Raw genomic sequence first — 26,532 nt, forward strand, 5'->3', positions numbered from 1 at the left:
TTCGTCTGAGCTGGAGTATCAAACGGGGATGAATTTAAAATTAGCCTCTTGGGTTGTGGTACCTCCAGAACTTCAGTGTATTGCTGGTGGGAATATAAATGGACATAACAACTTTGGAAATCTGTTCTGTAGTATTTACTAAAGCTAAACATGTGCCATCCCTGTTACCCAGCAATTCCGCTCCTTAAGTGTATGCCCAATAGAAATGAGTGCTTCTGTTCACGGAAAGATGCATGCAAGAATATTCATAGCAGTGCCATTCAGTGAAGCCAAACGCTGGAGAGAACGCAAACATGTACATCAGTAGTAGACTGGATAAATAAGTGGTGGCATTGTCCTGTGATGGAATACCACACAGCAGTAAAGCAGAATGAGCTGCTGTACACATCTGGGATGGCCGTCACACACCTACTGCTGAGCAAAGAAGCCAGACGCAAAGGAATATATGCTACGTGACTCTGTTTATTTAAAGATCTAGAAAATCAGCTGTGGTGACACGTGTCAGGATGTGATCACCTTCTGGGAGGGCTGGCGTTGGGGGTGGGTGTCGATGGGGAACGAGGGAGTTTTCTGGGGTGCTGGGAGTGTGCTGCATTTTCATCTGAGCTCTGGTTACAGGGCTGCACACAGAAGAGAAAATCCCGTGAGCAGTGTACTTGAGATTAGTGCACTGTGCTGTGTGGGTCAGACCTGTGCGGTGGCAGAGTCGGAGGCGGAGCGCTGGGGCCACTCCCAGGAGGTTCGCACGCCCTCGCCCTGCGCTGTCTGTCGTGGGGAGCAGTCGGCCGCACCCTGCACTGCCGCTCCGTCTCCCGGAGGCACCGGTGCCTTTCTCCACAAACAAGTGGGGGAAATCACCAGTCATTTCTCTGCTTATTCCTGGGGAGCAGGACTGGAGCGGGGGAAGCGTTAATATGCCGAGGAATGGGCAGGAAGCCTGCCTGCTTAACATGGCTCTTAACTCTTCCAGGCTCCTTGCTCACCCGCCCAGCTCTCTTGACAGGCCATGCAAGTGATTAATGATCTTTTTCAAAGCCAGGAAAAAGCAGCAGCGAGGGTCCCTGGCAGAGCCACACCCTGGGTCCTGAGCCCTCACCCCTGACCAGTAGGCAGGAAGGCCGTCATGTGACTCTGTCTGGGGTCCCTGCCCCTCCCCCCGTTACTTCTGGTCTTCAGTGGAAAGTACCCATTCTCTCGTGGGGAGGAAGCGGCCCTCCCTCCAGCACTCCTGCCATCTCCATCTTTGTTTCTAGTGCTGCAGGAGGTCATCTCCTCCCTCTGCCCTCACCCCTACCCCCCAGCTCTGTTTCCTCAGGAGAGCAGAGTGCCAGGGAACAGCTTTGGTTTAGCTCCATCTGCTCTGGAAGCTCGTGATCATAGCTTAGGCGTGCCCGTGCCAGTGGCCAGCAGCACTCCCACCACCAAGGGTTAAAGCCCCGGAGCTGCAGCCTCACTGGGTCCAGGCCCTCATAAAAGCCTTTTCCACACAGCCCCGGGCTGCCCCGGCTCCCTGCCTGAAATCTGATAAGGGGCCTCTTTGTTGGGACTGTCAGTCTCCTTTATTGAGGAGGGAACTGGAGACCGGCGGCATTTCTTGGGGTACCGATAAGGCCCTGGATTCCTGTCAGAGGGAGCATGATTAATTACCCTCAATCCTGGCTCCTGCTTTGATAGCAGTGACTGACAGTCCACAGGCTTCCCTGTTAGGTGCTCACGCCCCTCTGGGACGCTAGTCCAGCAAGGCCAGCACCAGTGAGCACAAGGAGCTCTCTTCAGTGGCTGGCTGCCTCCATCCTGGTCCGAGGCAGGTTGCTCTTGCATTTGTTGTGGGCAGAGGCCTGTCCCCTCTCGGGTAAAAAGCCTCCTTAGAGGAAGATGTAATCCCGCCCAGAGAGCAGGCCACAGACACCCCTTCCCCCCAAGGCTGGGGAAAGAACTGGTGTCTTTGCCCTTGAACTTCACAGCCAGTCCTAAGCCACCTAGGGCAATGCAGAGAAGATCCCAAACCTTCTATCTCAAGGTCACTTGGCAGCGTTATTCTATAATTAATTCAGGCAAGCTTCTAAAACCAGCTCACACCCTCCCTTTCGTAATAATCATGACTGTTAATTTTTTTGTTCTTAAGTTTTTATTCATAGACTCTTAGGACTTTAGAACTGAAAGTCATCTAGTCCAAAATCTTCATTTCACAGATGGGGAAACTGAGGCATGAATCTTTCGCTCTCCCACCCCTACCCCCAGTATGATATATTGTTCTCTTTTTTATTCAGGCCTCTCCCCTCTCTCATCATAGAGTCTCCTTGGGACAAAGGAGGTGGCTACCAGGTCCCTTAGGGACAGACTGCAGAGACAGACCAGCTTAAGGGTCCGACTTTCCTCTTGGTTGTCAGAGCATGAAGCCAGGGCAGGCTTTGTGTCTGGATTGTCTGGATAATATGAGAAAAGCAGGCCGTCACCCAGAGCTAGCACTCAGATAGCCTCAGCTTTGTTTCTGACCCCGCCAGGGGCCGCCTGCACTGGGAACTACTTTTAGCTGCTTTGCAGAGGGCCGGCCATGATGAACACACGCATCCCCTTATCCACTGATGTCTGGAAGCACATGGGGACCTGTGTGAGGGGACCCAAGGGTAGGACTGCAGGGGCCACCACCCGGGCTCCAGGATGGGCCTGGCCAGTGGTTTCGCTGCCGAGGTGCTGGGAACAGGTCGCTTTCTCGTTCGATTTACAGCCTTGACTTCAAACGACACTTTGCCTCTTGCCTTCTCAGGTCCAATCTCTGCCTGTTTGCCTTGCCCGCAGTAGTTCTTAGCCTAATGCAGTCACACTCTATGGGACTATAACAGGGGACTTTTTATGGAATTTCTACATCTGTACTATCTCAAATGGCTAGACATTTAGTCCAGTGAGTACTCGGTGAATTTACGTATAATTCCTCTGGGGAATTGACCTTCAGAGGAGGCAGTTTGAGCCACACTACAAATCTGGTTTGGGTTTTGGCCACACCTCTTCAAACAAAATCTATAAACAGCCTAGTCACTTCATCCTAATCTGCTGGCCTGCCTCCATGAATGACCTTTTCTAAAAGTAAAATAAACCCTTTAGGTTTGAAGATTTACCATCACAGGAGAGATTCAAATGAAAATAGTGCAAACTCTGAAGGCTCTTTGCAGATGGAGTTACAAAACTCGTGGTAACTGTCCCTCCAGGAGGGTGACTGTCCTGAAGGCCGGCACTCCCATCGGCCGGGCAGGCCCTGCTTGGCGGTCAGCTGTTCTGCGTGCGTCCCAGATCCAGCCACCTTCCCCTCGTTAGTAGGTGATTCCCCTTCTCTGTGGCCCCACTGTGTAAAGTTACGTGTTCTTTGCTTTCTCCGAGTCTCCACTTTTCTGTCCATCCTTCTGCTCTGCTGCTCATCCTTTTATTATGGGACTTTTATGCAGAGACCTTGACCACTCTGGACCTCAGTTTCCCGCTCTGTTTAATGAAGGTCATGACCCTGGTGAGCCTGCCAGGGCCTGAGAGAAGAAGAGGCCGTCTTTCAGGGCTACCAGCTCTAAACACTTCGCGCTAGTGATGGGTCCTGGCGGGCACACCACTCAGGAGGGAAATGCAGTTAAGATTCCCAGTGCGGTTACCATGGAGCTGGCTGCTTTGACTTTGAAGAGCTTTCTTTTTTTTTTTTTTTTTTTAATCTGCACGGTAGTTTAGTTTATTAAACACTATCATTAATATTGAAGATGTGAAGGAAGAACAGTCGCTGCGTTCATGGAGCTACAGCTTCCCTGCGATACCAGATGAACATACACAAAACAATTAGAAAATAAGTCTTTGCTGAGCTTGGAGGGGTTACAATAGAAATTCTGAAAGACAAGGCATCCACGTGAACTGGAGCAGTTAGGAAATTGTTCCTGGAGGGAGTGAACATCCAAGGCCATTGAAGAGAGGGTTTGAACAGAGGCGGGTCATTTTGGCTTGGGGAGCAGCAAAAGAAACGAGCTTCGTTTGGGCAGTAAAAGTGAGGAGACCCAACTCATTGGAGAGCGAGTTGTTGGGGTGTACTGGAAGTGCTTCCTCCATGCTCTGCAGGCGCGTCGGGGAACTGGGTCATGACGTTGAACATGTGCGGTGGGGTGGGTAGGCAGGAAGAGTCTTGGGAGGTTTCTGTAGCCTCTGTAGGAGGTTTTTTTTTTTTTTTTTATTCACCTCTGTAGGAGGTGAATAATATGGTGAGAGTAGTGTTTTAACAAGACTGTCTGGCAGTCGTGTGCAGGGTGAGTGCGTGGATGAGAGGCTGCTGCAGGCATCTGATGGTGAGCCAGCCAGGGCCTAGTCCAGGCTGGTGCCTGCAGGCTGCACAGGGAGAGCTGGAGACGACCTCAAAGGGAAAATCGGTGGGGCTTCCTAACAGCATGCGGGCTGGGGAGAGGAGAGGAGAGGAGCCAGTGCTGCCCCTGAGGCTCCTGCCCAAAACCTCAAAGAAGGATGTGCTGTTGGAAGAAGGAAGTGATGGGAGAGGGAGCTGGCTTAGGGGATAACAGTTCAGTGCGCACGCAGACGTGGAGTGAACAGGTCACACGTGTGAAGATGTCCTGGAAGTCTCTGGAAATCGAGCTTAGCGGGCCTATGTGAGGGGTCCTTAGGAGTGGTCCCCATGGAGGCCGTTTGTGTGCTCAAGCAGACAGGTCTCCAGAAGGGATGGCACTTCGTCTGTCCTGCCAGGAGACTGGTTCTGCCGCCTAAGGCAGGAGTGAGGGTGACTGTCCAGAGCAGCACGGGTAGCGAAAGCTAAGCAGCGTACGAGTTGCGTTGCCAACGTGTCTGAGGAGCATACCAGCAGTTCCCTGATAGATTACCCATGAGTCTGAAGCTAACTCCATGAGCCCTTTGTCCTTGACCCTTCAAAGACCAGCTGGTCAAGACAGAGGCCTTGAAGACCTTCCGCTCCCTCCCCACACTGAGAAAAGAGGCCTCCTGCCACAGCAGTCCCACGTGTTCACATTCACGCTGCTTCCTCTTCATAAACGTGGGAGCCTTCACTCCATTCTCCGGCTTGAATTACCCTATAAAAAGAGTTGGTGAGGCTGACATTCCAGGGCTGAGAAGAGAATGCCTTTCCTTGAGGGGAAAGAAGCGGGAGGAGCTGAAACAAACAGCCCTTCTCTGGTCAGGCTGGCCTAACATGTCCACCAGGCAGGCGGGCAGTGAGATTGGGGCAGTGGGAGGGGGCCAGGGAGAGGAGCAGCCTGTGTACAGTACAAGGAGTTTGCCATCAAAAGGCAACAAGTCTCATACCCTGCCCTGCACGCTGACCCTTCCCTTTGGAATTCTCCCCTCTGACCTCCGGATCATTAATCCCGAGGCTGCCAAATGACAGTCATCCATCACGCCTCCTGACGAGCATCCCAGCCGCCTGTGAAAGGAGCCCAGCCCCACCCTCCCTGTGTCCCCTGGTGCTCATTAGTGGGCTTTCCTGCTCGGTGCCAGGTTTCCTAATCAAGGCCCTGGCTCTGCTCACTTCCCTTCGGGGCCAGTGGGCGGAAGCTCCTCTGACCCTCCCTCTTTCAAAGGCCAGGGAGGGAGTGGAGTGATTAGAGGAGAGAGAATTGTTGAGTGGTTTTTTTATCCCCCTGGAGACCTGTGTTTCCAGCAGCTCCTTTGACATGGTGGGGATGCAAGAGAGAAAAACCCATTTCTCTCTCCTGCAGCCAGAGAGAAGGAAGCAGGCAGTTATCCAGGCAGGAGCTCCCCTGTCAAGGGAATCTGAGAAGGCTTCCCTGAGGAGGCAGCTGAATGGCTTCTGAAGGCTGCAGAGGAGTGAGTTGCCACATCACCAGGAAAGAATCTGGACTCAGTACTGCTAGCAAAAAAAAAAAAAATCTTTGAATTCATCTAGTCCAACCCCCTTGTTTTTATATGGGAAGATGGACCCAGAGAGCCTACATGTTTTACCCAAGGCCACTTAGCCAGTTAGTTGGACTTGTCTTTCTATTTGTTCCAAGAAAACTGGCAACTCGTCTGATAGCTCCCAGGCTTTGGGAGTTTGAGTTAAATTACACTTCTAAGCAGATTTGTGGACATCCTTCGAACTCAGCAAAAGGTGGGTATACACAAGTGTGTTGTTTTCTCTGCTTGAGGATAACGCAACTCTGTTTCTGTCTTGGACAATCACAGGGACCCCCATCAACCGGATCCCCATCATGGCCAAACAGATCCTCGACCTGTATATGCTGTACAAGCTGGTGACGGAGAAGGGCGGCCTGGTGGAGATCATCAACAAGAAGATCTGGAGGGAGGTCACTAAGGGCCTCAACCTGCCCACGTCCATCACCAGTGCCGCCTTCACCCTGCGGACCCAGTGAGTGGGCAGGGGACTGGGGCTGGAGAATGGGGCGCTTTAACCCAGAGCAAAGGAAGGAGGAAATTCTGTTCTCCAGTGAGCACGATGAGTGGGGCTCCTGAGACAGCCAGGAGCTTTCTAGATGAATCTCTCACTAGACTGGAGTAATCACAAGAGCCGCTGTTCCCCGGGGGTCCTGTGTGCTGCTCCTTCACCGTCCTGGTGCATTCGCCTCACCATCAGCTGTCACCCCCCTTTTCCAGATTACCAAAACTAAGTCTCAGGTTAGTTTGATGAAGGCCATGCCAGCTCGTAAGAGGTAGCGCCGAGATTCACACCTGGGCCTGTCTCTGAAATCTACACTCTCCAAGATATTGTCTGCCACACAGCACCTCCACCCGAAGCCATGCCCTTCCTACGTGACACACAGGGCCCAGGAGAAGGCAGGCAGGCAGGCCCCCTGTGGTCGGTGACCGATTTTTGTCACTCAGTTAACTGGGCGGTAGAAGCAGTGAGAGCAAGAACAGCATTGGAAAATGAAGGCCAGAGGGGATTCTCTTCTTTGGGAACACTCTGAAGATGATGGAATGAGCACCTGACATATCAGTGAGGTAGTATGCCATGTCCTTATTGAAACACGAGGGTTTTTGTCTATTGGAGCCGCTCCAGTAGGAGCGGGGGACGGAGCTGTAACCAGTGTCGCAGCCCTTCTCTCAAGCTGCTTGGGTGGAGAGTTGCTTCCTGGGACATCGGACACAAAAGGAACAGCATTTCCAGCTCCACCTACAAGGAGAGGGATGACCCCTGTCTGGCTAGCCTGACTCGGGTGGTTAGGAGATCATGGAGCCAGGCAGACATGTCACAGCACAGCCTGATTTGCCGCCAGAGCACTAAAAAGGCACCAAACAACCGTGAACAAGAGCGGGGATGTTTCTTACCTCCCTTAGTGAGCGATGCTTGCACTTTGAGCAGTGCTCAGTATTAAGTAGCAGTTAGAGGGGCCTGGGCCGGGACGGGCAGCAGTGCAGTCCCAGACTTTTCTCTTCCGTCAGGCACGCCAGGTTGTGGCCTCTGTCCTAGAGGCCTGTCCACAGAGGCTGCTTCCACAGACCCAGCAACTTAAAATGGGAGGCCTCTGATGCCATGTTCTAGATGCTTCTCCTTGCTTGCTTCCTTCCGTCCAGGTATATGAAGTACCTTTATGCCTACGAGTGTGAGAAGAAAGCCTTGAGCTCCCCGGCCGAGCTCCAGGCAGCCATCGATGGCAACCGGCGGGAGGGCCGGCGGCCCAGCTACAGCTCTTCCCTCTTTGGCTACTCGCCTGCTGCTGCCACTGCTGCTGCCGGAGCCCCTGCCCTTCTCTCTCCACCCAAGATCCGCTTCCCCATCCTCGGACTGGGCTCCAGCAGTGGCACCAGTGCCAGCAGCCCTCGGATGCCCCCAGCAACCACACTCAGGAAAGGTCTGTAGGGTCCTGTGGGAGGAAGGGAGCCACGTTCCTGTGTCCACGACACTGGTGGGAGGGTGGATTGTGGGTCGGTCCAGCTCTGGTACCTTTGCCAGGTGATGGAGTCCCGGTGACAACGGTGCCTGTGCCAAATCGCCTGGCTGTGCCCATGACCTTGGCAGGCCAGCAGGCCGGCACCCGGACCGCCACCCTGGAGCAGCTGCGGGAGCGGCTGGAGTCGGGGGAGCCCCCTGAGAAGAAGGTGTCCAGGCTGTCAGAGGAGGAGCAGCGCCTGGTACAGCAGGCCTTCCAGCGCAGCTTTTTCGGCATGGCACGGCAGCTGCCCATGAAGATCCGGCTCAACGGCAGGGGTGAGTGCCGGGCCCAGGAGCGCCCGGCCACGCTCCACTTACGGGCCTAGAGGCCAGAAAGCCCCATGGGGCTTCTGTGGCCACTGAGATCTCAGTTCACCAAGCCGAGGTCATTTTCTAGGGGACCACAAATTGCTTTGGGCAGTGCCCTGTTCTCTAACAAAGAGAAGAAGCAGTTGTTCGAGGGGTGGGGGGAGCTAGAGACCTTCAGGGACAGCTGCTGTGTCTCCCCCCCCAGCCTTTTGATCTGTCTAAATTAAAGGGCTCAGCCATCCCCCCAGGACCTGACCGGATGCAGGGATGTAGGCAAGCGGAGGGCAGGTCTGGGAGGAGGACAGCACCTCATTCCCGAGGCTCAGTGAGGGGCCGAGCTGCCTCAGGCCAGGCTGCCAGTGACCCTCCCCACAAGTGGGAAGTAGGAAATACAAGTTTGGCTGCATAACTGGCGTCCTTTGCCTTCCTCTCACAGTTTTCCAGGTGCCCCACTTTTTTGTCTCCTGACACACACTCCAGTCTCCTGTTCCTGTCCCTCCACACACACGTTGTCTTTGCCATTCTTGCCCTTGATGCTGTCTCAGAACAAACATGAAGTAAGCGTGTATGGGGAGGAGATCAGGTGTGGAGGGAGCGGTGCATATTCCCAGCGGCCTCTCCGTCCCACTTGCCCCTGAGTGAGGAGCAGGAGGAGGCTGGAGGTAACAGCCCAGACTTCAGGGTTCAGCTCTGGGTACCCACTCAGGGCCAGGTACCCCGGTCCTGCACAAGCCAGAGGCTAACAGCAAAGGCACCTCGCCTGGAAGAATCCGTGGCCCCGTGTATGAACGGGCAGAGTGTGGATTCGCTGGGCAGAGGCCCTGTGTGCCAGTGCCCACAGCCTGCCACGAGCCCCAGGTGCTCAGGCTGGGTTGGAGGGCCAGGTGCTGGACAGGTAGAACCTCTCCTTGAGGACTTGCGAGCCCAGGGAAGGGGAGGAAAAGACAGGGCAAGTCCTCAGAGGCAGACACGGGGTCCTCATCGGTCCCCCAGCCTGAGGAGTGGGGATGCTTGATGGCGTTGACAGCGCCAGTGCACAGCGGGGAGCCGAGGCAGCCTCCTTGCTGACAGCTCCCTTTTCTGTGTGGGTAGAGGGAGTTGGGGGGAAAGCAAGCAATGGACACGGGCAAGCCTGGCTGCTTCTGCCAGACCTGACGCTCAGGAGAGGTCAGATAGGGGCCTCAGCCTGCCGTAGGCAGACAGGGGCGTGGAGAGCCTCAGAACGGACGAGAGTGCCGGAAGGAAAGCTGACCAGGCCCACTGTCTCCCTGTCCGCAGCAGAAGACAGATCGGAAGCGTCGGCCACGGCGCTGAACCTCAGCACAGGCAGCTTCGGGAGCATCAACATGTCTGTGGACATCGATGGCACCACCTATGCAGGTGAGGCCCTGGAGCTCCAGGAGGCCGCTGCGGCAGGGCAGCCCGCCTCCCTGCAGCCCCAGCCCGTCCCGCCTGTCGCACGCCTTCCCGGGGAGGGCTTCCTTTTAGGTAGGCTCAAGCTTCCACAGGTACAGTGGTTCTTCTGGGGTATTGCTAATAGGATGACACATCCCCCGCCACCTTCGACAGAACGATAAAAAGCCCTCTTCAGACCCTTTTGGACCAGTGGTTGACCCGTTAACTAAAAACGTCGTTTAATGTGAAGACTCATAATCAATTCTATATCCGTTCCTGAAACACTGTATTATGAGTTAAATTGGTGTCCGCTGTTACAGTCTTCCAGTGCAGGGGTGGCTCCTTTCTTTGGGCTTCGACTGTTCTCTCAGACATGTGCCATCCCTTTTCTCTTCAGTGGATCAAGGACAAAGACAGGAATCTGAGTTGTAGCAGAATCAGCATATATTTTGATGACTTTCCCCCAGTCGTTTACAATTGTTTCTCCCTAAATCTAATTTGACAGTAGTACTTTTGTTGGTTGGTTGAGTCCCTCTACGAAGTCTTTCCAAGGCAGACAACTTACTTTCATAGTGGCATTCTCTTCCCACTCCGGTTTTGATGGTTTAGGGATGAGCTGTGGAACACACCCAGCCGACTCTTACCAAGCACCGGTTGGTGAGTGGAGGCAAGAGCCCGGGCACACTAGCCAGGGGCCCCCTGCCAGGAGCCTGGGCGTCGGCCATCTGTCTTACAGAGGGTGTGGGACGTGCACCTGCCATCAAAATGGGGCATTCCCCAGGGAGTGCTTCTAGCCCTTTAAATGCTCCTGTGCTGTGGGCTTGGCACCGACCGCAGGCCTCATGCTCTGGATCTCTGCTGGGCCACCTGCTGCAGAGACAGGGACCATTCCTGGAAGCAGCCTGAGAGAGGCAGCAGTGCCAGGTTGCCTCGCCTGTCATGCATAGCCGGTGCTTCAGAGGCCACAGGCATGGTGCCTGCCACGGGAGGCCCTCAGGAGACCAGGCGAGACCGTGGGAGGGGCTGGACACACTCTTCCTTCTGCAGTGCTCTGGTGGTCTGGGAGGTTTGGGGGTTGGGAGAGGATGCATGGGGAAAGCAGGGAAGGAGATTGGGGCTTGCTCTCAACATCCTCTTGTTCTCTCGCGAGAAAGGAGGAGCTAATACCTCCTCTCTCCCCATAGGGAGCAGTCAGAAGAGAGGTGAAGGCTCCCCAAACCTCACGTGCCTCAGTCCTTGCCCCATCTGTGCCCTTTCTCAGTGGGTGTACAGTCACCCAGGCCAGGGAGCTGGACGTCGCCCTGACAGCCCCTCAAGCCCATCCTCGCCCCCACAGTTAGGCAGACCCCACGATGCTGTCTCCTCTTCCTGCCGCCCGTGCCACTGCTGCCCTGGGTCAGGCCTCTTACCTGTCAGAGGAGCTTCCTTGCAGGTCCCCAGCCATATTCCTCCCAACTCCACAGAACATTCTAAAACATACATCTCAGGAGGTCCCTCCCTTCTTAAAACTTGCAGGGGCCTCACCACCCTGACAGGGCGGGACCCGGGCTTCCTTAGAGGCCTGCAGACCTGTTACCTTGCCAGCCAGGCTCTGCAGCCTGCCCTGCCTCCCCACCTTGCCCTCGGCAGCCCCTGGTCAGACGACATGACTGGCGGCCTCAGGCATGGCTGCCACCTCTCTCTGCTTGTCGTTCCCCCAGATTCCTCTGCCTGGCACACCATCCCCTCCCTCTTCTTCCTTTGGCCACTTTTTCTAACAGTCCAGGTGTGGCCTTCCCCTGGAGCCTTTCCTGACCAGTTTTCCCCTGCCCCCCGTAGTCTTTTTGTTCCCACAACACCCGGGGTACACTTCTCTCAGCATTTGTGACATTGCAGCAAAATTACTCTGCCTGCTTGTCTGTCCCCTCACTGGCCTGGAAGCAGCTGGAAGCAGGACAGTGTTTGGGACTTGTGTCAACACCTAGCACAGAGTCTGGAGCGGAGCCTTGTGCGGTTGGGCAGCAGTAAGTTGGTGCAAATGTACGGAACCTACCCCTTCTCCCCTGCTCACACCTGCTTCTGCTCCCCACCCCAGGGGTGCTGTTTGCCCAGAAGCCCGTGGTCCATCTCATCGCGGGATCGGCTTCCCAGAGTGTTGGCAGCAGCGCCAGCAGCAGCAGCAGCAGTTCTCACTGCTCGCCAAGTCCTACCTCATCCCGGGGCACCCCCAGTGCAGAGCCCTCCACCAGCTGGTCCCTCTGAGGGGCAGGACCCCGCTTCCCACCCCACTCTCCTGTCGAGAGGGAAGGAAGTCGACGCACAGAATTTACCTCATCTCACAGAGCCCACGTCAAACACCATTTGGCCAGATGCTGAGAGTTTGGATGTGTCCGCCTGTCCGGGCTCAATTCAGGTCCTGCTGTACTCTGGGGACAGGGAGAGGCTGGAGGGGCAGGACAGGGCTGCGTTGTCCAATCAGGGATTCTCCGGAGGGCTAGGTGGGGTTTGTGGGCGGCCAGCTTCCTCGGGGTTCCCAGGCCACCTCCCATCCTGGGCACAGTGTATCGACAATCTGTAAGCCGACACAGGGCTGGAGCCCTCCATGTCCCTTCCCCTTTAATTTATTTTCCTTGTCCTGCCTTCCACTATGACCCCAGGGTCACTGGTCTCTGCTCAGTCCCCCGATCTGACTCACGGGGCTGCTAGGAGCCAAGAGCATGCCTTCGTGGCCCTTCTCTGCTGAGCGTGAGATGGGGCCCTCCCAGCCCACCTTCCCTACCATGTTTGGTTCCTGGGATGTGGGTCCCAAAAAATTCAAGTCCTGAAGCAGTCCTCAGGGCCCCTTATCCCCCTTGCAATGGTCCCAGGGCCTATTGCGCATCTGCTGAGGGAGAGGCAGCGCGTGGGGCTGCCCCCGCAGGCCCTGGCACCCACCTCACGCTGACCCTTCTCTCACCCCCCGGACCTCATGCTGCCCACTCGCCCTCTTGGCCGGCTCTCGCGAGAACAGCCCACTTGTCCCTTGGGCCCCCCCCTGTAATGGGGCCATCGCAGCCCCAGCATCCCCAAGCCTGCCGATGTCAGGTTCATTGAAATACCTCAGATTTGTAATTGTTGATGTTTGACTCTTCAGGAAGTATTTGCATCTCTGGAATCTTTTTTATATGTGTTTTGCTGACTTTTGTTTTTTATTTTTAAATTTTTATTGTAGCACCAAAGAAATGAGCAGATCACCCCAAAGCCAAGCAAATGATTTGGTACCCCAGCCCCTCTGGCCCTTCCCTGAGACCCCAGTGAGGAGGCGAGGAGGCAGGCAGGAGACGTGACTCAGGGATCACGGCAGCGGGAGGGGGTGGGAGGGAGAGGCCCGCGCGCGCGCAGGCTGGGTCCTGAAACCACACCGGTTCTGAAGATGGTCCTCGGCCCATTTCCTGCCAGAGCACGGTTAGTCCCAGCCTCTACCCCCCAGTCAGCAGTGGGGACAGGACGTCTCCCCTTCACTCAACACTCCCGCCTCAGGACGGGCAAGCCGTGGGCCTTTCGGGGTGGAGCTGCCCCAGAGCTGAGGACATGTGAGAGAGCTCCGTCTGTCCTCCTGGCCCCCGGGGGGGAGCAGGCTGGTCCATACTGGAAAGGACTGATTCTCGCCTGGCTCACTGTGCAGTCCAGTAAGCCCTGCCCTGTGCAGTGGGAGACCACGTGACATGGGCCCACGTCAGTCCTGTCTAGGGAAGGAAGGGAAATCAAGAGCTTGAGCACAAAAGATACCTCAGCCTGGTGAGCTGCAGCTCGCGGGCCTGCATCCTCTCTGCCCTCCGCCAGCCCTCCGCACCCACGCAGCCCCATCCACGGGGCTGACACTCTGCTGGCCTCAGAAGCCTTCCAACCTGGCCCACCCGGCAAGCGCAAGGTGTGGGCACGGGGGCATCTGGGGCCTGGTGCCAGGGAGGAATGAGCCCAGTTGGCTGGCGCTGGGCCTGCTTGAAGGTGTCACAGACATTTTGCCAGTGTGTTTTTCTCAGGGGTTTGGTCACGAAGGATGGACTCTTCCCACCCAGAGGACGCAGGGATAGCGCACTGTGTCTTTCTGGTCACTGGACCCTCTCCCTTTCCCCAAGCAGCTTGCCCACCTCCCCTCCCTCAGCGAACTCTCCATGCCCTCAGGACAACAGCAGGGTCTCAGCCTGAGAGCTTGTGAATGGTGGCACCGGCAGGTGCCCCTGACAGCAGCCCTGGGCCCAGAGGAGCTTTCCCTGAAAGCGCAGTCCCGAAGGCCACATGACAGGCCGGGTCTGCCAGGGCAGCTCTGTCCCCTGGCCCTCTCCACCTTGTGTGTGTTCTAACCAGGAAAACGTGATAGCACATGAGTAGCCCAGGCAGTGGAGAAATACCTCAGACGTCCTCTTGCAGCAAGTGTCTGTATATGTTGTGGTTATTTTCTATCTTACATGTTCTCGAATGTTTATATTTCAATAAACCTCTACCTCTTCACACAAGCAGGCAGGTGTTTCCAGTGACTTTTCCATTGGCTGGTACTGGGGAGAGGCAAGAGCCTGCAGGGTGAAAAGGAAGTGAGTGAACAGCTTCTCTGATCCTGACCTTTCCTGACCCTTCTCCCCTTCGCTCCTTTCCCCAAAGTACTGGCTCTCAGCCTGTCTTAGCAGAGTACCTCTGGTATTGCCTGGTCACCAGCACTGACCAGTGGGTCACATCAGTGTCCCGCAGGCACAGGGCCGGGGGCGTGGCCTGCATTTACCAAGCCTTTTTTGAGCTGCTGCTGAATAAGTATGATCCCCGTGCACATGGCCCTCAGTCTTGTCTGGGAGGCACACGTGATTTTACGAGGTCTGACAATTATGTTTGCAAACTCGCCACCGTGCGCTTACACTGGCAGCACTGTACACAGCTCGGTGAGGTGTCATAACCTTGGTACATCAGTGTCTCAGAGCTGTGTTCCTGTCGACGCGTGGTGGTGTCCTGCTGAGTGGTGGTCATTGTTGTGTGTTTTTGTGTGCTGTCGGGAGAATGTCTGATCTTGAATAAGAGCAATGAACAAACATTGAATTTTTTATTAAACTTGGCAAGCGTGGAAGTTAAATCAGGGACGTGTTAGTCCAAGTTTATGGGGATAATGCCATGAAGAAAACGGCAGTGTGTAAATGGATTAAATGTTTTTCTGAAGGGAGAGAACACGTCACTGATGAGAGGTCAGGATGGCCAGTAACGAGCAGAACTGACGAAAACATTGCAAAAATTCATCAAGTTGTGCGTCAAAATCATCGGCTGATTGTGAGAAGCATAGCAGACCAAGTAAACATCAATAGAAAAACAGGAAAATCTTAACTGAAAATCTTGGCATGACAAAGGTGTGTGCAAAAATGGTCCTGAAGGAGCTCATCAGTGAACAAAAGCAAAGGAGAGTCAAGGTTTGCCAAGACCTTTTGGAGAGGCAAGACGATGTTTTGGGCGGTGTTATTACTGGTGATGAAACCTGAGTGTACCAAGACGAACCATGAAACAAAGCATCAAAGTACACAATGGAAGTCAGCCAGTTCTCCATGATCAAAAAAGTTCCATCAGTCCAAATCGAGTCAAAAAAATGTTGCTAACCTTTTTTGATATCAGAGGGATTGTTCATTATGAATTTGTACCAACTGGAGAGTTAACCAAGTTTACTATTTGGAAGTGCTGAAAAGGCTGTGTGAAAAAGTTAGATGAAAACAATCTGAACTTTTCGCCAACAATTCATGGCTCTTGCATCACAACAATGCACCAGCTCACAGGGCACTGTCTGGGAGGGAGTTTTTAGCCAGTCAACAAATAACTGTATTGGATCACCCTCCCTACTCACCTGATTTGGCCCCCAAAGACTTCGTTTCTTTACTCGAAGATAAAGGAAATCCTGAAAGGAAGACATTTTGATGACATTCAGGACATCAATACAATGATAGCTCTGATGGCCATCGCAGAAAGAGAGTTCCAAAATTGCTTTGAAAGGTGAACTAGGTGCTGGTATCGGTGCATAGCTTCTCAAGGGGAGTACTTCTAAGGTGACCATAGTCATTCAGCAATGAGGTATGTAGCACTTTTTCTAGGATGAGTTCACATACTTAATTGTCGGAGCTCATATAGACAAAAGCTAATTCTTTAGAAAGAGCATGACTGGGACAGTAGACTACAGAAGGGCTAATAGATGCTGGAGCAGCTCACTAGACAATCTCTGGAAGGCTTCCCAGAGGTGGTGGCATTTAAGCTAGAAGAATGAGATTGCCAACTGGAGATGAGAGGAAGAGCATTCTCAGCAGAGGAGGTGATACATAATGGAAACCTGGTGGCATCAAAAGACCTGACATTTGGGAAGTGGGCATTGCCTAGGGTTGGTAGGATGGAGCAGAGGGGAAGTGGGAAAAAGTGCAGCTGGGCCAGGATGGATGCCAAGCTAAGGGATTTGGGCTCCATCCTCTGAGCTTCAGGGCACTGCCCATGTGCTTGTCTAGAAGGGTGATCAGGAGCTGGGAAATATTGTGGGCGTGGACACCTTGGAGCTCAGGCCTAGGACCGGGAGTGCTTGGTCTTTTTCTCTGCCATGGTGCACATCTGATGGGCCCAGCCTTGTTTTGGCAAAACCAAAAGAAATGGTCAGAGATAAAGCACTGGATGGGTTTGTAATTGCCCTCCTCCATCCCACACCGTACACTTCACCTGTCTGCATCCCTCTGTTGCAAAGTGGGGACCCTTTTCTCTGCCATTTTGAAATGCTAGAAAATGAGGGTGACACTGGGACAGTCATGAGCTTCTCACTGATTTTTTAAAAATCTTTTGAAATGATTAACCCTTTAGTACTTTAATTACTGGTGACCAATAATCGGCCTCACATCTCAACTTCCTGTGACTCTAGGACCTGTTCTGTGGAGATTCGTGGGCCTCATCTAGGAGAGTGCTGAAAGGTGAGAGAAGCAGAGTCCGGCGACATCTGAGACAGAAACAGGACAGAGTGCAGGGAGGCACTGCAGAGAGGTGGCAGATGAGTAAGGCTCCCGATGGAGACGGAGAACCTAGGGAGAGTAAGGCCCCAGACCACTGCAATTCAATCCCATTTCAATTCCCAGAAAGAAATACAGGAGAATATCTCAAAGACAGAAAAGGAAGAATTTCTCACACTAGAACCTCCAAAAAAGTTCACCAAAAGATAACCGTAAAGATAAACTGGGAGGAGATACTGGCAACACACAACAAAGTAATAGCCAGAATGAATTTTTTTTTTTTAATGCTATTAAAAGCAAAATGAAGGGTTGGGGAGAGGGGGCAAACAGGTGTTTGGCAGAAGAGGAAATACAAATGGCTGGTCCTAATTAGGGAAATACACAGAAAACCATTCCACACCATCAGACTGACAAACTAGTCTGGCAATACCAGGACTTGGCAAGGAGGGGAGCAGCGGCGACTCCCACAGACTCCTGGGAGTGAGGAAGTTAGTCAAACCGGTTTGGAAAACACTCGCATTACCTAGGGAACATGCATCTCCCCTAGGGCCCAGCGGTTCTGCTAATTGTCCTCAGGAGACGAGCAGCACTGATGGTGATAACTTTGCTGTGAAACTACCAATTAGCGAACACTAGTGTGTGTCAGGGCCTGCTGCAGTCCTTTGCATGAATTAACTTCTTAGATCCTCTACACATGAGCGAGATGGGACTACCGTGTTTACCCGAAAATAAGACCTAACCGGAAAATAAGCCCTAATGCGTGTTTTGGAGCAAAAGTTAATACAAGACCTGCTCTTATTTTCAGGGAAATAGGCACAGAGAGGTTGAGTAACTAGCCTGAGGTCCCATAGTGCGGAGAAGAGCAGCAGGGATTCTAATTCAGTGGGTGCAGAGCCCAGTCTGCCCTAACCACAGCGTTAAGCACTCGAACATAGTATCTCACGGAACACCCCACCCACAGCCAGTGAGGCAGTGACTGTTCCTTTTACAGATGAAGAAACGAGCAGAAACATGCTCCAGGCCATATCCAGTGAACTGCAGGGCTGGGAAGGGACTCTCACGTAGCTGTTACCACCTCTCCCGCCTGTGTCTGCCTTCCGTGAGGGGCAGGGGCGACCCAGCGCGGTGAGGAGAGGAAAGCCGAGGTTGCAGGGGTGTTTGTCCCCCGTCCCTGCTCGGCCTGGAGGTGCCCTGCCGGAGTCACCTGCCAGCCCAGAGCAGCTCTCCGGGCTGCACCGCAACCTGCCCTCTGATTGGCTAAGGTTGACCACGTGTCGCCGCACAGCCGAGGGGCGGGGTGAGGGGGCAGGACCGATAACTGCGCCTCCGCCTGCCGAGTGGCACGTGGGTCGGGTTAAGACGCCAGTGCAGGCCACCGCACAGAAGGAATAGGGAGTTGGTGTCTTGGGGCTTCTGACACAGAAGGTTCAGAGTCACCATCGGAAGGGAGGGGAGAAGAGAGCGACCAGGATAGGAGGACTTGGAAGAAGTGGGGGGTCTCTCCCCGTGGCACTTGGAGATTGGGAGATACAAATCCCTTGGGACACAGAGACAGATCAGTTGCCAGGGAACAGGCTGGAGCCAGGTCTGAGAGCAAGCCGGGCGAGAGGCCGGCCTCATGGGAGGGTGGAGCCTGTTAGAGGTGTTTCCCTGGCGGAACCCAACCGTTCAGGCCCGTCAGGAGAAAGGAGAGGGACTTGTTCTAGGACTCCAGGGTGTGCGGGGAGCCCAAGGGCAGCGGGACCTGCGGCTGGCTTCTAGAAGGGTCTGGAACCCGGAAGCTTTACCTATGGAAGGTGTTCCTCTCCTTCTGAAGACCAGCTCACTCTGCTGCCCAGGCCACAGAGCAAGGTGAGATGACAATCCCAAAGGTCAGGTTATGTCTCCTCCATGCAGGAGACCCTCTGGGCCAAACCAAAGTCTCCATCCCAGTTCTACTTTCTGTAAGTTGTTGGCTCCATCTGCTTTTTCTAGAATCCAGCTTTTTCCACAGTGAAAAACAGGCCAGTTGACAGTTCCCAAGATTTATGTGTCCAGTCTTCAGCCCTGGAGAGATTACTCTTTTGTCTCAAGCCCAGGAAGGAGCCCACTGGTTCAGCTGGATCAGTATCCAGTCCTGGGTCAGTCACTAGAGAATTCGGGGGCCCCCACAGCAACCGCGTGGATGGCAGGGAGGAGAGAAAACGTTATGCAGAAGACGATGATGGGAAAGAATCCCAGAGATGTCCCTGCTACAGAGTATCCCCTGCAAGACTCTCCTTCAGTTGAGGCAGTAGACGGAGGGAGTGCTCAGTGACACAGCTGAGGGTTCTGGAGGCATGCAGCCCAGCTGGCAGAGCTCAGTAGGGGAAGGAAGCACACAGCAGGGTGGTGGGGGTGGCGGGGAACGTTCAGAAAAAGGAAATTCCCAGATGACTTTCAGGGGGACGTCAACCCCAAGAGGGCCTTGCCCGTGGCCATTGAAGATGGTCGTGCTACCAAGCTCAGAACAGGCAGTATGAAATGAGAAGCCACCTTTCTGGGACAAGTTAGGGGACCAGAGGGCTTAGCTGCTATTTTGCTGTGTGACCTAGAGCAGTTCCTGACCTCTGGGCAGTTTCCCTGTCTGAAAGGGGAACTGTAGAGTGATCTGAGGCACCAGTGAATGAGAACTCACTTTGGAAAGGCTAAAGCCGAGTGCCCAAGGCCTTTACCAGTATGACAGAGGGTCCCTGGTCATCATCCTGCTGGCACTGTGGCAGTGAATGGGCCAACCAAACCCCAAAGGACCCCAGCACCCCTACTAACCACTCCCTGCCCAGCTCTACTCCTATTCATAGAGAAAGGGCCAGGCGGCTTCATCCACTGAGAGTCAGGCAACTTGTGCTGACATGGGCATTTCAAGCCCCATGGCAGGCAGAGGACAGGGAGGCTTGTGGCTGCAGCCACCTCTGAGCTCCGCGCCTCAAGCCTGACAGAGACCCTGGCCTCGGGGGCTAAAGGCACAGCCATGGGCCTTCCGTCTCCCCAAGGAGTTTGGCCGACCCTTGGCTCCTGTACCTCTATGCCAGCACCAGCCAGCTCACCGGGGTTGGGCAACAGGCTGACTTCAGTCTCTGTGAGCACTGCAGCTGTTCCCCGGGGGCCCTGGCCTCGATCTCCACACCACCTCTCTTCCTCGGCACTGCCCCGACTGCTGACTTTTCTTAGCATAAACCAGTGGCAGCTCCAGGCGATAGAACTTGTTATATTGTCTGTCACTGGTGGCGGCACTTGCATCAGATTCCCTGAATTTCATACGAAGTGCAAATAATGCCTTGTTGGAACACTGGATAAACAGACTTTACGATTAAAGTCCTACCTGCAGTTGGTCTTGGGCACACCTGGTGGCGTTATGACTTTAGTACCGACTCATGCTAATGGGACCCCAGGTAGAGGGGACCTCAGGAGGATGGGAAGCAGGCAGTGTGCCAGGCACACCGTCTCATGTCATCTTCGCATTGCCCTTTGAGGTGGGTGCTGTTAGTATCCCCATCTAACAGATGGGGAAACTGAGGCTTAGGAAAGCAGACTTGCTCACACTCACTGAGCTGCTCAGATGGAGCTGACTTGAGCCCAGGACTTCTCGGCTCTGAGGCCGCTCTCCTTCCGTGACCCCAGGCCCCGGAACGCAGATGTCCTGACTCCCTGTGCCCCCAGAACCCACCCAGCATGCCCCCTGCTGCTGCTTCCCCTGTGTTCTCCTCTTCAGAGAAGAGGGGGCAGACCAGGAGATCTATCAGGCTCCAAGCCTGGCAGTGTCCCCCCAGGGGACACTGAGGGCCCCACAATGTGACCCCAAATGCCCCCTCTCACCTGCCCCAGAGTCTCAGGGGAAAGGGAAGAGCTGTGGGGCCCAATGAGCATCTCTGTGAGGGAAGGGGGTTCTCTCCCCCCAGAGCCCCTTCTCCCCATGGTCCTCACTTTTCCATCAGCTCCTGCTCCAGTACCCTCCAGCCTCAGCTTCTCAGCAAGGCTCCTGCCACCTTGAGGGGAGGGCAGAGGGGCAATGAGCACAGTCCAGGGCCTGAGGCCTCCCTGGGGGCAGTGAGAGTTTGGGAGGGCCTTGACTGAGGGCAGGGGAGGTCAGTGGCCAGGGCAGGAGGCTATGAGCACCGCCCTGGGGGTGCTGGCCTGGCACAGGCACGGTGATGGGGGCGGGGAGGGGGACGGCTCGGCCCAGGTCCCACTGAGTCCCAAGCTTTCAGCATGTCCCAGCCTTTCTGGAGCTCAGCCGGCATCTGGGCCAGCTCTGAGCCCACTTCCAGCAGGGAAGTCTGGGAAGGGGTGAGGGCCTTCGGCTCCTATCTTGAGCTGGTACTTCCCCTAGGACATTACCCCACCCTGGTCTCAGAGCTCCATTCTCACAGCGCCCCGCCTGGGACGACGTCTTGACCCAAAGATGGGGCACAATGGCTGCGAGGTGCTGGGAGAGGCTGATGGAACAGCACTGGTGGTGGAGAGCAAGATGCCTCATTCTTCCCTTCCGGACTCTATAGGTAATTAAACATGTCCTGGATCCCCAAATATTGCCGAGGGCAGACCCTGGTCTGCAGCCTCCTCCATCTCCAGCCCCTCCTCTCTGGCTACCTGCACAGGGGCCCTGTGCCTTGGCCCCACACACCTGCTTTACGTTAATTGGTGACCTGCCATCAAGGAGTCAGTGCCTGGTCCGTCCCAGGGCCACCTAGAGACAGTGCAAGGGTGAGGTAGCCTGGGGTCCAGCCTGGGGCGGGTCTAGGCTCTGCTCTTGGTCCTTGGTGGAGACACCCTGGTCCCAACAAGCCAGGTAATCTCCCTCCTCACCTCCCAGGTTCAGCCCCACTTTCCGCTCTCCAGGTGGCCTCGGTCTCACCTGTTCCTGGTCACAAGGGCCCAGTATGGTCTTTGGGGGCCTGGTCCACACAGCAAAGGGAGACCCCTGCTCCAGCCCTACCCCCAGATTGATCTGTGGGGCGCAGCTGGGACCACCCAGGCCTGCCGCTGAGTTCTCCCCTCTGCCTCTAGTGGGGCCCACCCTGGACAGTCCTCTGGCTCCTCTTTGGGCCTCAGCTCTGGCCACGTCTGGGCACAGCAGGACCCTGTCCCCTCGGCCCCACCCCGTTCTGAGCTTCATCAGCCCAACCAAGGCCAGTGGGCTGCTCACCTGGGACACAGGTGCAGGTCTAAGGGGCTGTAGGGAGTGTGACCCAGGGACAGTGACCCCGTGGGTATCACTGAGGGTCAGAACCCGAGTCCAGCCCACACCACTTTCAGGGTACAGACAGGATCTGAGAGCGGAGACAGGCCACAACCCATCTCAGTGATCTTGGGAACCCCGCTCGCTGCCTGTGAGGCCCAGGCAGGGCTCCACAGAGGCCCCCCCACACACTCTTCTCGGGTCTCGGGAGGGCCTGTTCTGCCTCCCTCACCCGATGTGCGGGAGGAGCCTGGGGTTCCACAAGCAGCACCCACCCGACTCAACAAGGCCCCCCAACCAACCCACACTCCAGCCTCTGCAGCTTGGTCAGGATTAAATGAGGGGAAAAACAGGGCAGAAAACAGCTGGGTTTCAAGATCCCAAGTCACACCTAACCAACCCAGCAGGAAACTAGCAGGAAGAAAACTGGGGCTGTTATGGGGTGAATTGTGTCCTTCCCCCGTAATCCTGCAAAAAAAAAATGTTTGTGTTCTAACCCCCAGAACCTCAGAATATGACCTTATTTGGAGACTGGGTCTTTACAGAGGTGATCAAGTTAAAACGAGGTCATCAGAGTGGGCCCTAATCCAATATAATGGGTGTCCTTATAAAAGGGGGACATTTGGACACAAAAACATTCACACAGGGGAAGCGCCTAATGAGCTTGGAGGCAGAGACGGGGTGATGCAGCTACAAGCAAAGGACGGCACAGACTGGCAGCAGCTACCAGGAGGTGGGCCGGGCAGGAAGCGACCTCCTGGAAGCCCTCAGGAGGAGCCAGCCAGGCCTGCAGCTCATTCTCAGACTCCAGCCTCCAGAACTAGGAGACAGGTGCTGTTGTTGCAGCCCCCCACTTTGTGGTATGCGGTTATGGTAGCACCAGCAAATTAATACAGAGGGTGAGTGGGATGAAACCCCACGTGGCAGCTCGCTGGCCCCAAAGGGACCCTGATTTAGAAGGGGACTTTTGCCTCAGAGCAGCCATGCCTGCAGCAGCACAAAGCATGCAATAATAGTAACTGACATTTCATGACCACGTGCTCTGCACCCACACAGCACTGAGCCTCTTACAGGCTTGTCCAATTTAACACTCACAGCCAGCTGTTGGGGGAGAACTGTTACTGTTCTCATTTGTTTCCAGATGAGGCCCAGAGAGGTTGAGTAACTTGCCCAAGGTCACACAGCTAGTATAATGTGGAGACAGGATTTAAGCCCAGTACCAGTATTCAGGCTCCTGAGTCCACAGTCTTTTTTTTTCTCTATTAAAATTTATTTTTCAATTACAGTTGACATATATTAGTTTCAGGTATACAACATAGTGATTGGATATCTATGAATGCTCATCTCAGTAAGTCTAGTACCCATCTTACACCATATATAGTTATTACCATATTATTGACTATATGCCCCATGCTGTACTTTACATCCCCGTGACTGTTTTTTATAACTGACAATTTGTACTTCTTTTTTCCCCTTCTTCCACCTCCCTCATGGACAGGCCCAGGGCCTGGGGGCGCCCACTTGCTCACAGAAGGTGAGTCCTGGGCAGGCTTCCCCAGGAACTGGAGAAAGAGAAGAAATGGCCTGGGCAGTCCCTAAGGGGCAAAGGTCTCGAAGGCCCTAGAGTTGGGGCACAAGTTTGCACTGGTTTTGGTTGTTTGCATAGGCCTCATCTAGTGCCACCTCCTTCCAGGGGCCTGAGGGCCCAGCCCTAGGTCACGGTGGGCCCTGCCTTCTCGCTGGACCCGTTTGAGAGACACCGATTGAGACCAACTCCATCTTTTATGAAGCCAGCTAAGCAGGGCTGCCGAGACCGTGCCTACCCTTTCCAGCCAGAGCAACAGGCTAGCTCCCGGGGGGACTTCTGCGGCAGAGCGTGATGCCATCCTGGGTCCTTCCAAGTCTACACCCCCCTGGCTCCAAGCCACCTCCTTGGTGTCTGCATCTCTGTCTCTCTGGGTGTCTGATGTGCATCTTGTGTGTGTGTGTGTCCATCTGTCTTGTCTGCCTGTGCACATACATTTGTCCGGGACACTGGCCAGGAGAGGCAGCCACCAAGCTGGAGCTGAAGTAAGATGGGCAGCGCCTAGGACACCGAGCCCTTGCTCTGGCCCGTGTTCCACATTTCACAGTGACCCCCTCACCCACTCCACTTCTCATTTCGTTCAGGGACTGCGTACAACAACCCCCCTCCATGCCTCTCCTCTCTGGGCCTTCGCATATGCTCTTCCCTCTTGCAAAAATGTTCTTTGTTCCTTCGCTCCCGGAAGATGCCTGTTCATCCTTCAGTAAGGTTCAGAGTGTCAGAAACCCCTCTGTGGGGCAGGAAGCCTCCCTATTTGCTCTTATATGCCTCTCCTCTCATCAGGCATGTTAATTGGAACTGGCAGCTCGATGATTGGTGGCCCCAAACCATAAGCTTTGGGGATGAGGAGTGGTCTGATCCAAATTTGGTTCACCTGTGCACGGAAGAGGGTCAGACACACAGTAGGTACACAGGGAGTGCATGCTGAATGAATGCATGGATGATGGAGCATTCTGAGAAGGAGGCAGAAGAAGGGGAGCACGTGGGGAATAAAGCAGCCTAAGAAGGGTGACAGACTAACTGGCTTGCAGTAGGAAAGACAGGGCAGTGGGGAGAGAGTGGGGAGAGCACGGAGCTAGGCCTCAGCCTGTCTCTGCAGCTCCTCCTCTTTAAATTTCAAGGCAATGCCACCTGGTGCCAGCGTGCCTTCCAGTACTCAGCCACCTTCTCACAAAGCCTGGGATGTGATTCTTCCTCGAGCTCTTCCTGGGGGGCACTCGTGCTTCCTGGACCCGGAGTGCGCTAGTAGAGATGGGGCAGTGTGAACACAGCATGGGCGCTAGACGGCCCCACCCCACTGTCAGAGATTTCTTTCCAAGGTGCACGGACATCCTTACTGAGACTTGTTGGCTGGGACAGGGACCAGGGCAGGGGACCTCTTCCACGGCCCCCTGCACACAGCGCTCTGTCCTGGGCAGCTCCACTCCTCAGCATTCTGAGGAGGTCAGCAGCTAAGGTGACCTCACCTCTCCCCAGCCTGGCCCTGGGCCAGCAGGATGGGCTCAGCCAAGCGTAGGGGAGACAGGGCTGGCTGAAGCTGAAGGGATTCCCACCTGCTCCCATAGAAGAGCCAGAATGGGACAACCAGGAGTGTCGACACCTGGGGAAGGGCGGCTGGCTTTGGCCATGTGATTCAGGGTTTGGTGACAGAGGCTGGCCTGCCCAGAGGGCCATCTCGGGGACATCCATCGAAGCCTAAGGTGCCCAGGTTCGGCACTTTGAGGGATGGGCCCAAGCAACCATTTACCTGGCTTCCTGGCCAGGGGCCACCCCCAGCGCTACTTGCAGCACCGACTTCTCTCTAAGCGGCTGGTGTGCTCTGCCTCCAAGGCCTGTATGTGGCCTTGCAACACGTCAGACCCCCTAGTCGCTGGTGGTTCTGGCTCAGCTCTCATGAGAGGCTCTTTTCACCTGTGAAGACCCCCACTCCACTCCGAGTCATGGCTCTCCTCCACCAAGGCTGCAGGGAGCACCTGGCTGGGATCTGTCTGCTCAAGCTAGCCCCCAGGCCTGCCCCCAGAGCTCCTGATCTCATCCTCTGGGACTCCATTCTTTCAGAAGGCCCCTGTACACACACAAGTTTCTCCACACCCCAGGCTTTAAGGCGGGACAGCACCTGGCTGCGCACCAGCAGAGGGTGCTGTTTCAGGGCTTCCAAAGTGAATGGTGCATGCTGGAGCTGTGCTGTGTGGCCCTGCTCCAGTCTGTCCCTCCTGGTCATTCTCTTAACCATGGTGTCCCAAGAGCCCCTCACCCAACTTCAGAATCTCCCAAGGACAGGGCCCAGGCTCCCACATGCTCCACCCCCGGCACAGGTGGGCACAGCCCACTCACTTAGTTGGTGCCTTGGGTCACCTGTGGGGCCCACCCTGCCAGCTGTCTTGACCCACTTGGGAGAACATCAGCTGCTCCTGCAGTGAGGTCGTGTCCTGAGCCTGGCAGGGGTCTCAGAGGCTCGCACGGAGACTCTTCAGTTCCCATCCCAGCTCTGCTCCTGGCTCTGCAGGCCTGGCACCAGCATCTCCTACAGAAACACTCAGTCCAGCACCTGGGTCCCCTCCAGGCCCCCAGACTGTACTGTTATGACCCTGAACAAGCTCTTCCTTACCCTGTGGGCTCTGTTTTCTCATCTGAACGAGGAGGGAAGTCAGCTGGATGACTGCAGTCTCCCCAGATGGGTCCCCTCTGGGCTGAACAGAAGCCCCTGTGCTGCCCTCCTTCCCCAGCGACTGCTCCAGGAATGAGGACCAGAGAATGAAGTATATGGCAGGGCCAGTGTTCAGGGCTCTGCCATGCAACCACTTGGAGAGGGGCTACCCCAGGGGGGCTCTGGGCCAAGGGGCTGTCAGCTCATCTGGTCCACACACTTCTGGGCCTTTTCCGCCTCTGCCTGCAATAGCAGGATCCTGGTGGCAGAAGAGACTGCACATCGTCCCCCACGCCGCCCGCCCCCATCGGCCGCAGCCTCACTTGTCTTCTACGTCCTGTTCTGGCCTCCTCCACTCCTTCTGTCCCTGGGGTCCCTACAGCTGGTGCCTCTCCTGCTCCAGGGGGGCCACGGAGCATTCCACCTGCTGGGGGAAGGTGAAGACAGCATGGGGCCCCTTTTCCCCTGTGTCCCTACCCCCAGGCACAGCAGTGCCTGTGGATTCTGATAAAGCAGAATCCTTTATCATGAGGTCCTTTATTATGTCTGCTCCACCAG

At 55.1% G+C, this 26,532-nt stretch overlaps 1 protein-coding gene and 1 long non-coding RNA gene across 4 annotated transcripts in view; both read left to right on the forward strand.

The window, feature by feature from the left end:
- ARID3B (AT-rich interaction domain 3B) overlaps positions 1 to 14,077 on the forward strand; it is a 49,621-nt gene extending 35,544 nt beyond the window's left edge. For 2 of the 3 annotated variants that reach the window (XM_033108737.1, XM_033108739.1), the window contains 5 exons: positions 6,172 to 6,355; positions 7,522 to 7,799; positions 7,901 to 8,155; positions 9,467 to 9,568; positions 11,658 to 14,077. In XM_033108737.1, coding sequence (XP_032964628.1) covers positions 6,172 to 6,355; positions 7,522 to 7,799; positions 7,901 to 8,155; positions 9,467 to 9,568; positions 11,658 to 11,824 — 986 coding nt within the window. In that variant the 3' untranslated portion in view covers positions 11,825 to 14,077. The remainder of the gene's footprint in view (positions 1 to 6,171; positions 6,356 to 7,521; positions 7,800 to 7,900; positions 8,156 to 9,466; positions 9,569 to 11,657) is intronic. The other variant, XM_033108738.1, reaches the window with a different exon arrangement.
- A 4,060-nt stretch (positions 14,078 to 18,137) lies between these two features.
- LOC117023675 (uncharacterized) lies at positions 18,138 to 22,704 on the forward strand. Its single transcript, XR_004423239.1, has 3 exons — positions 18,138 to 18,396; positions 20,934 to 21,062; positions 22,389 to 22,704. It is a non-coding gene; the product is annotated as an uncharacterized LOC117023675 (long non-coding RNA).
- Positions 22,705 to 26,532: the final 3,828 nt, after the last annotated feature.

Source organism: Rhinolophus ferrumequinum, chromosome 6, assembly GCF_004115265.2.
Source record: "Rhinolophus ferrumequinum isolate MPI-CBG mRhiFer1 chromosome 6, mRhiFer1_v1.p, whole genome shotgun sequence".
NCBI classification, from domain to species: Eukaryota; Metazoa; Chordata; class Mammalia; order Chiroptera; family Rhinolophidae; genus Rhinolophus; species Rhinolophus ferrumequinum.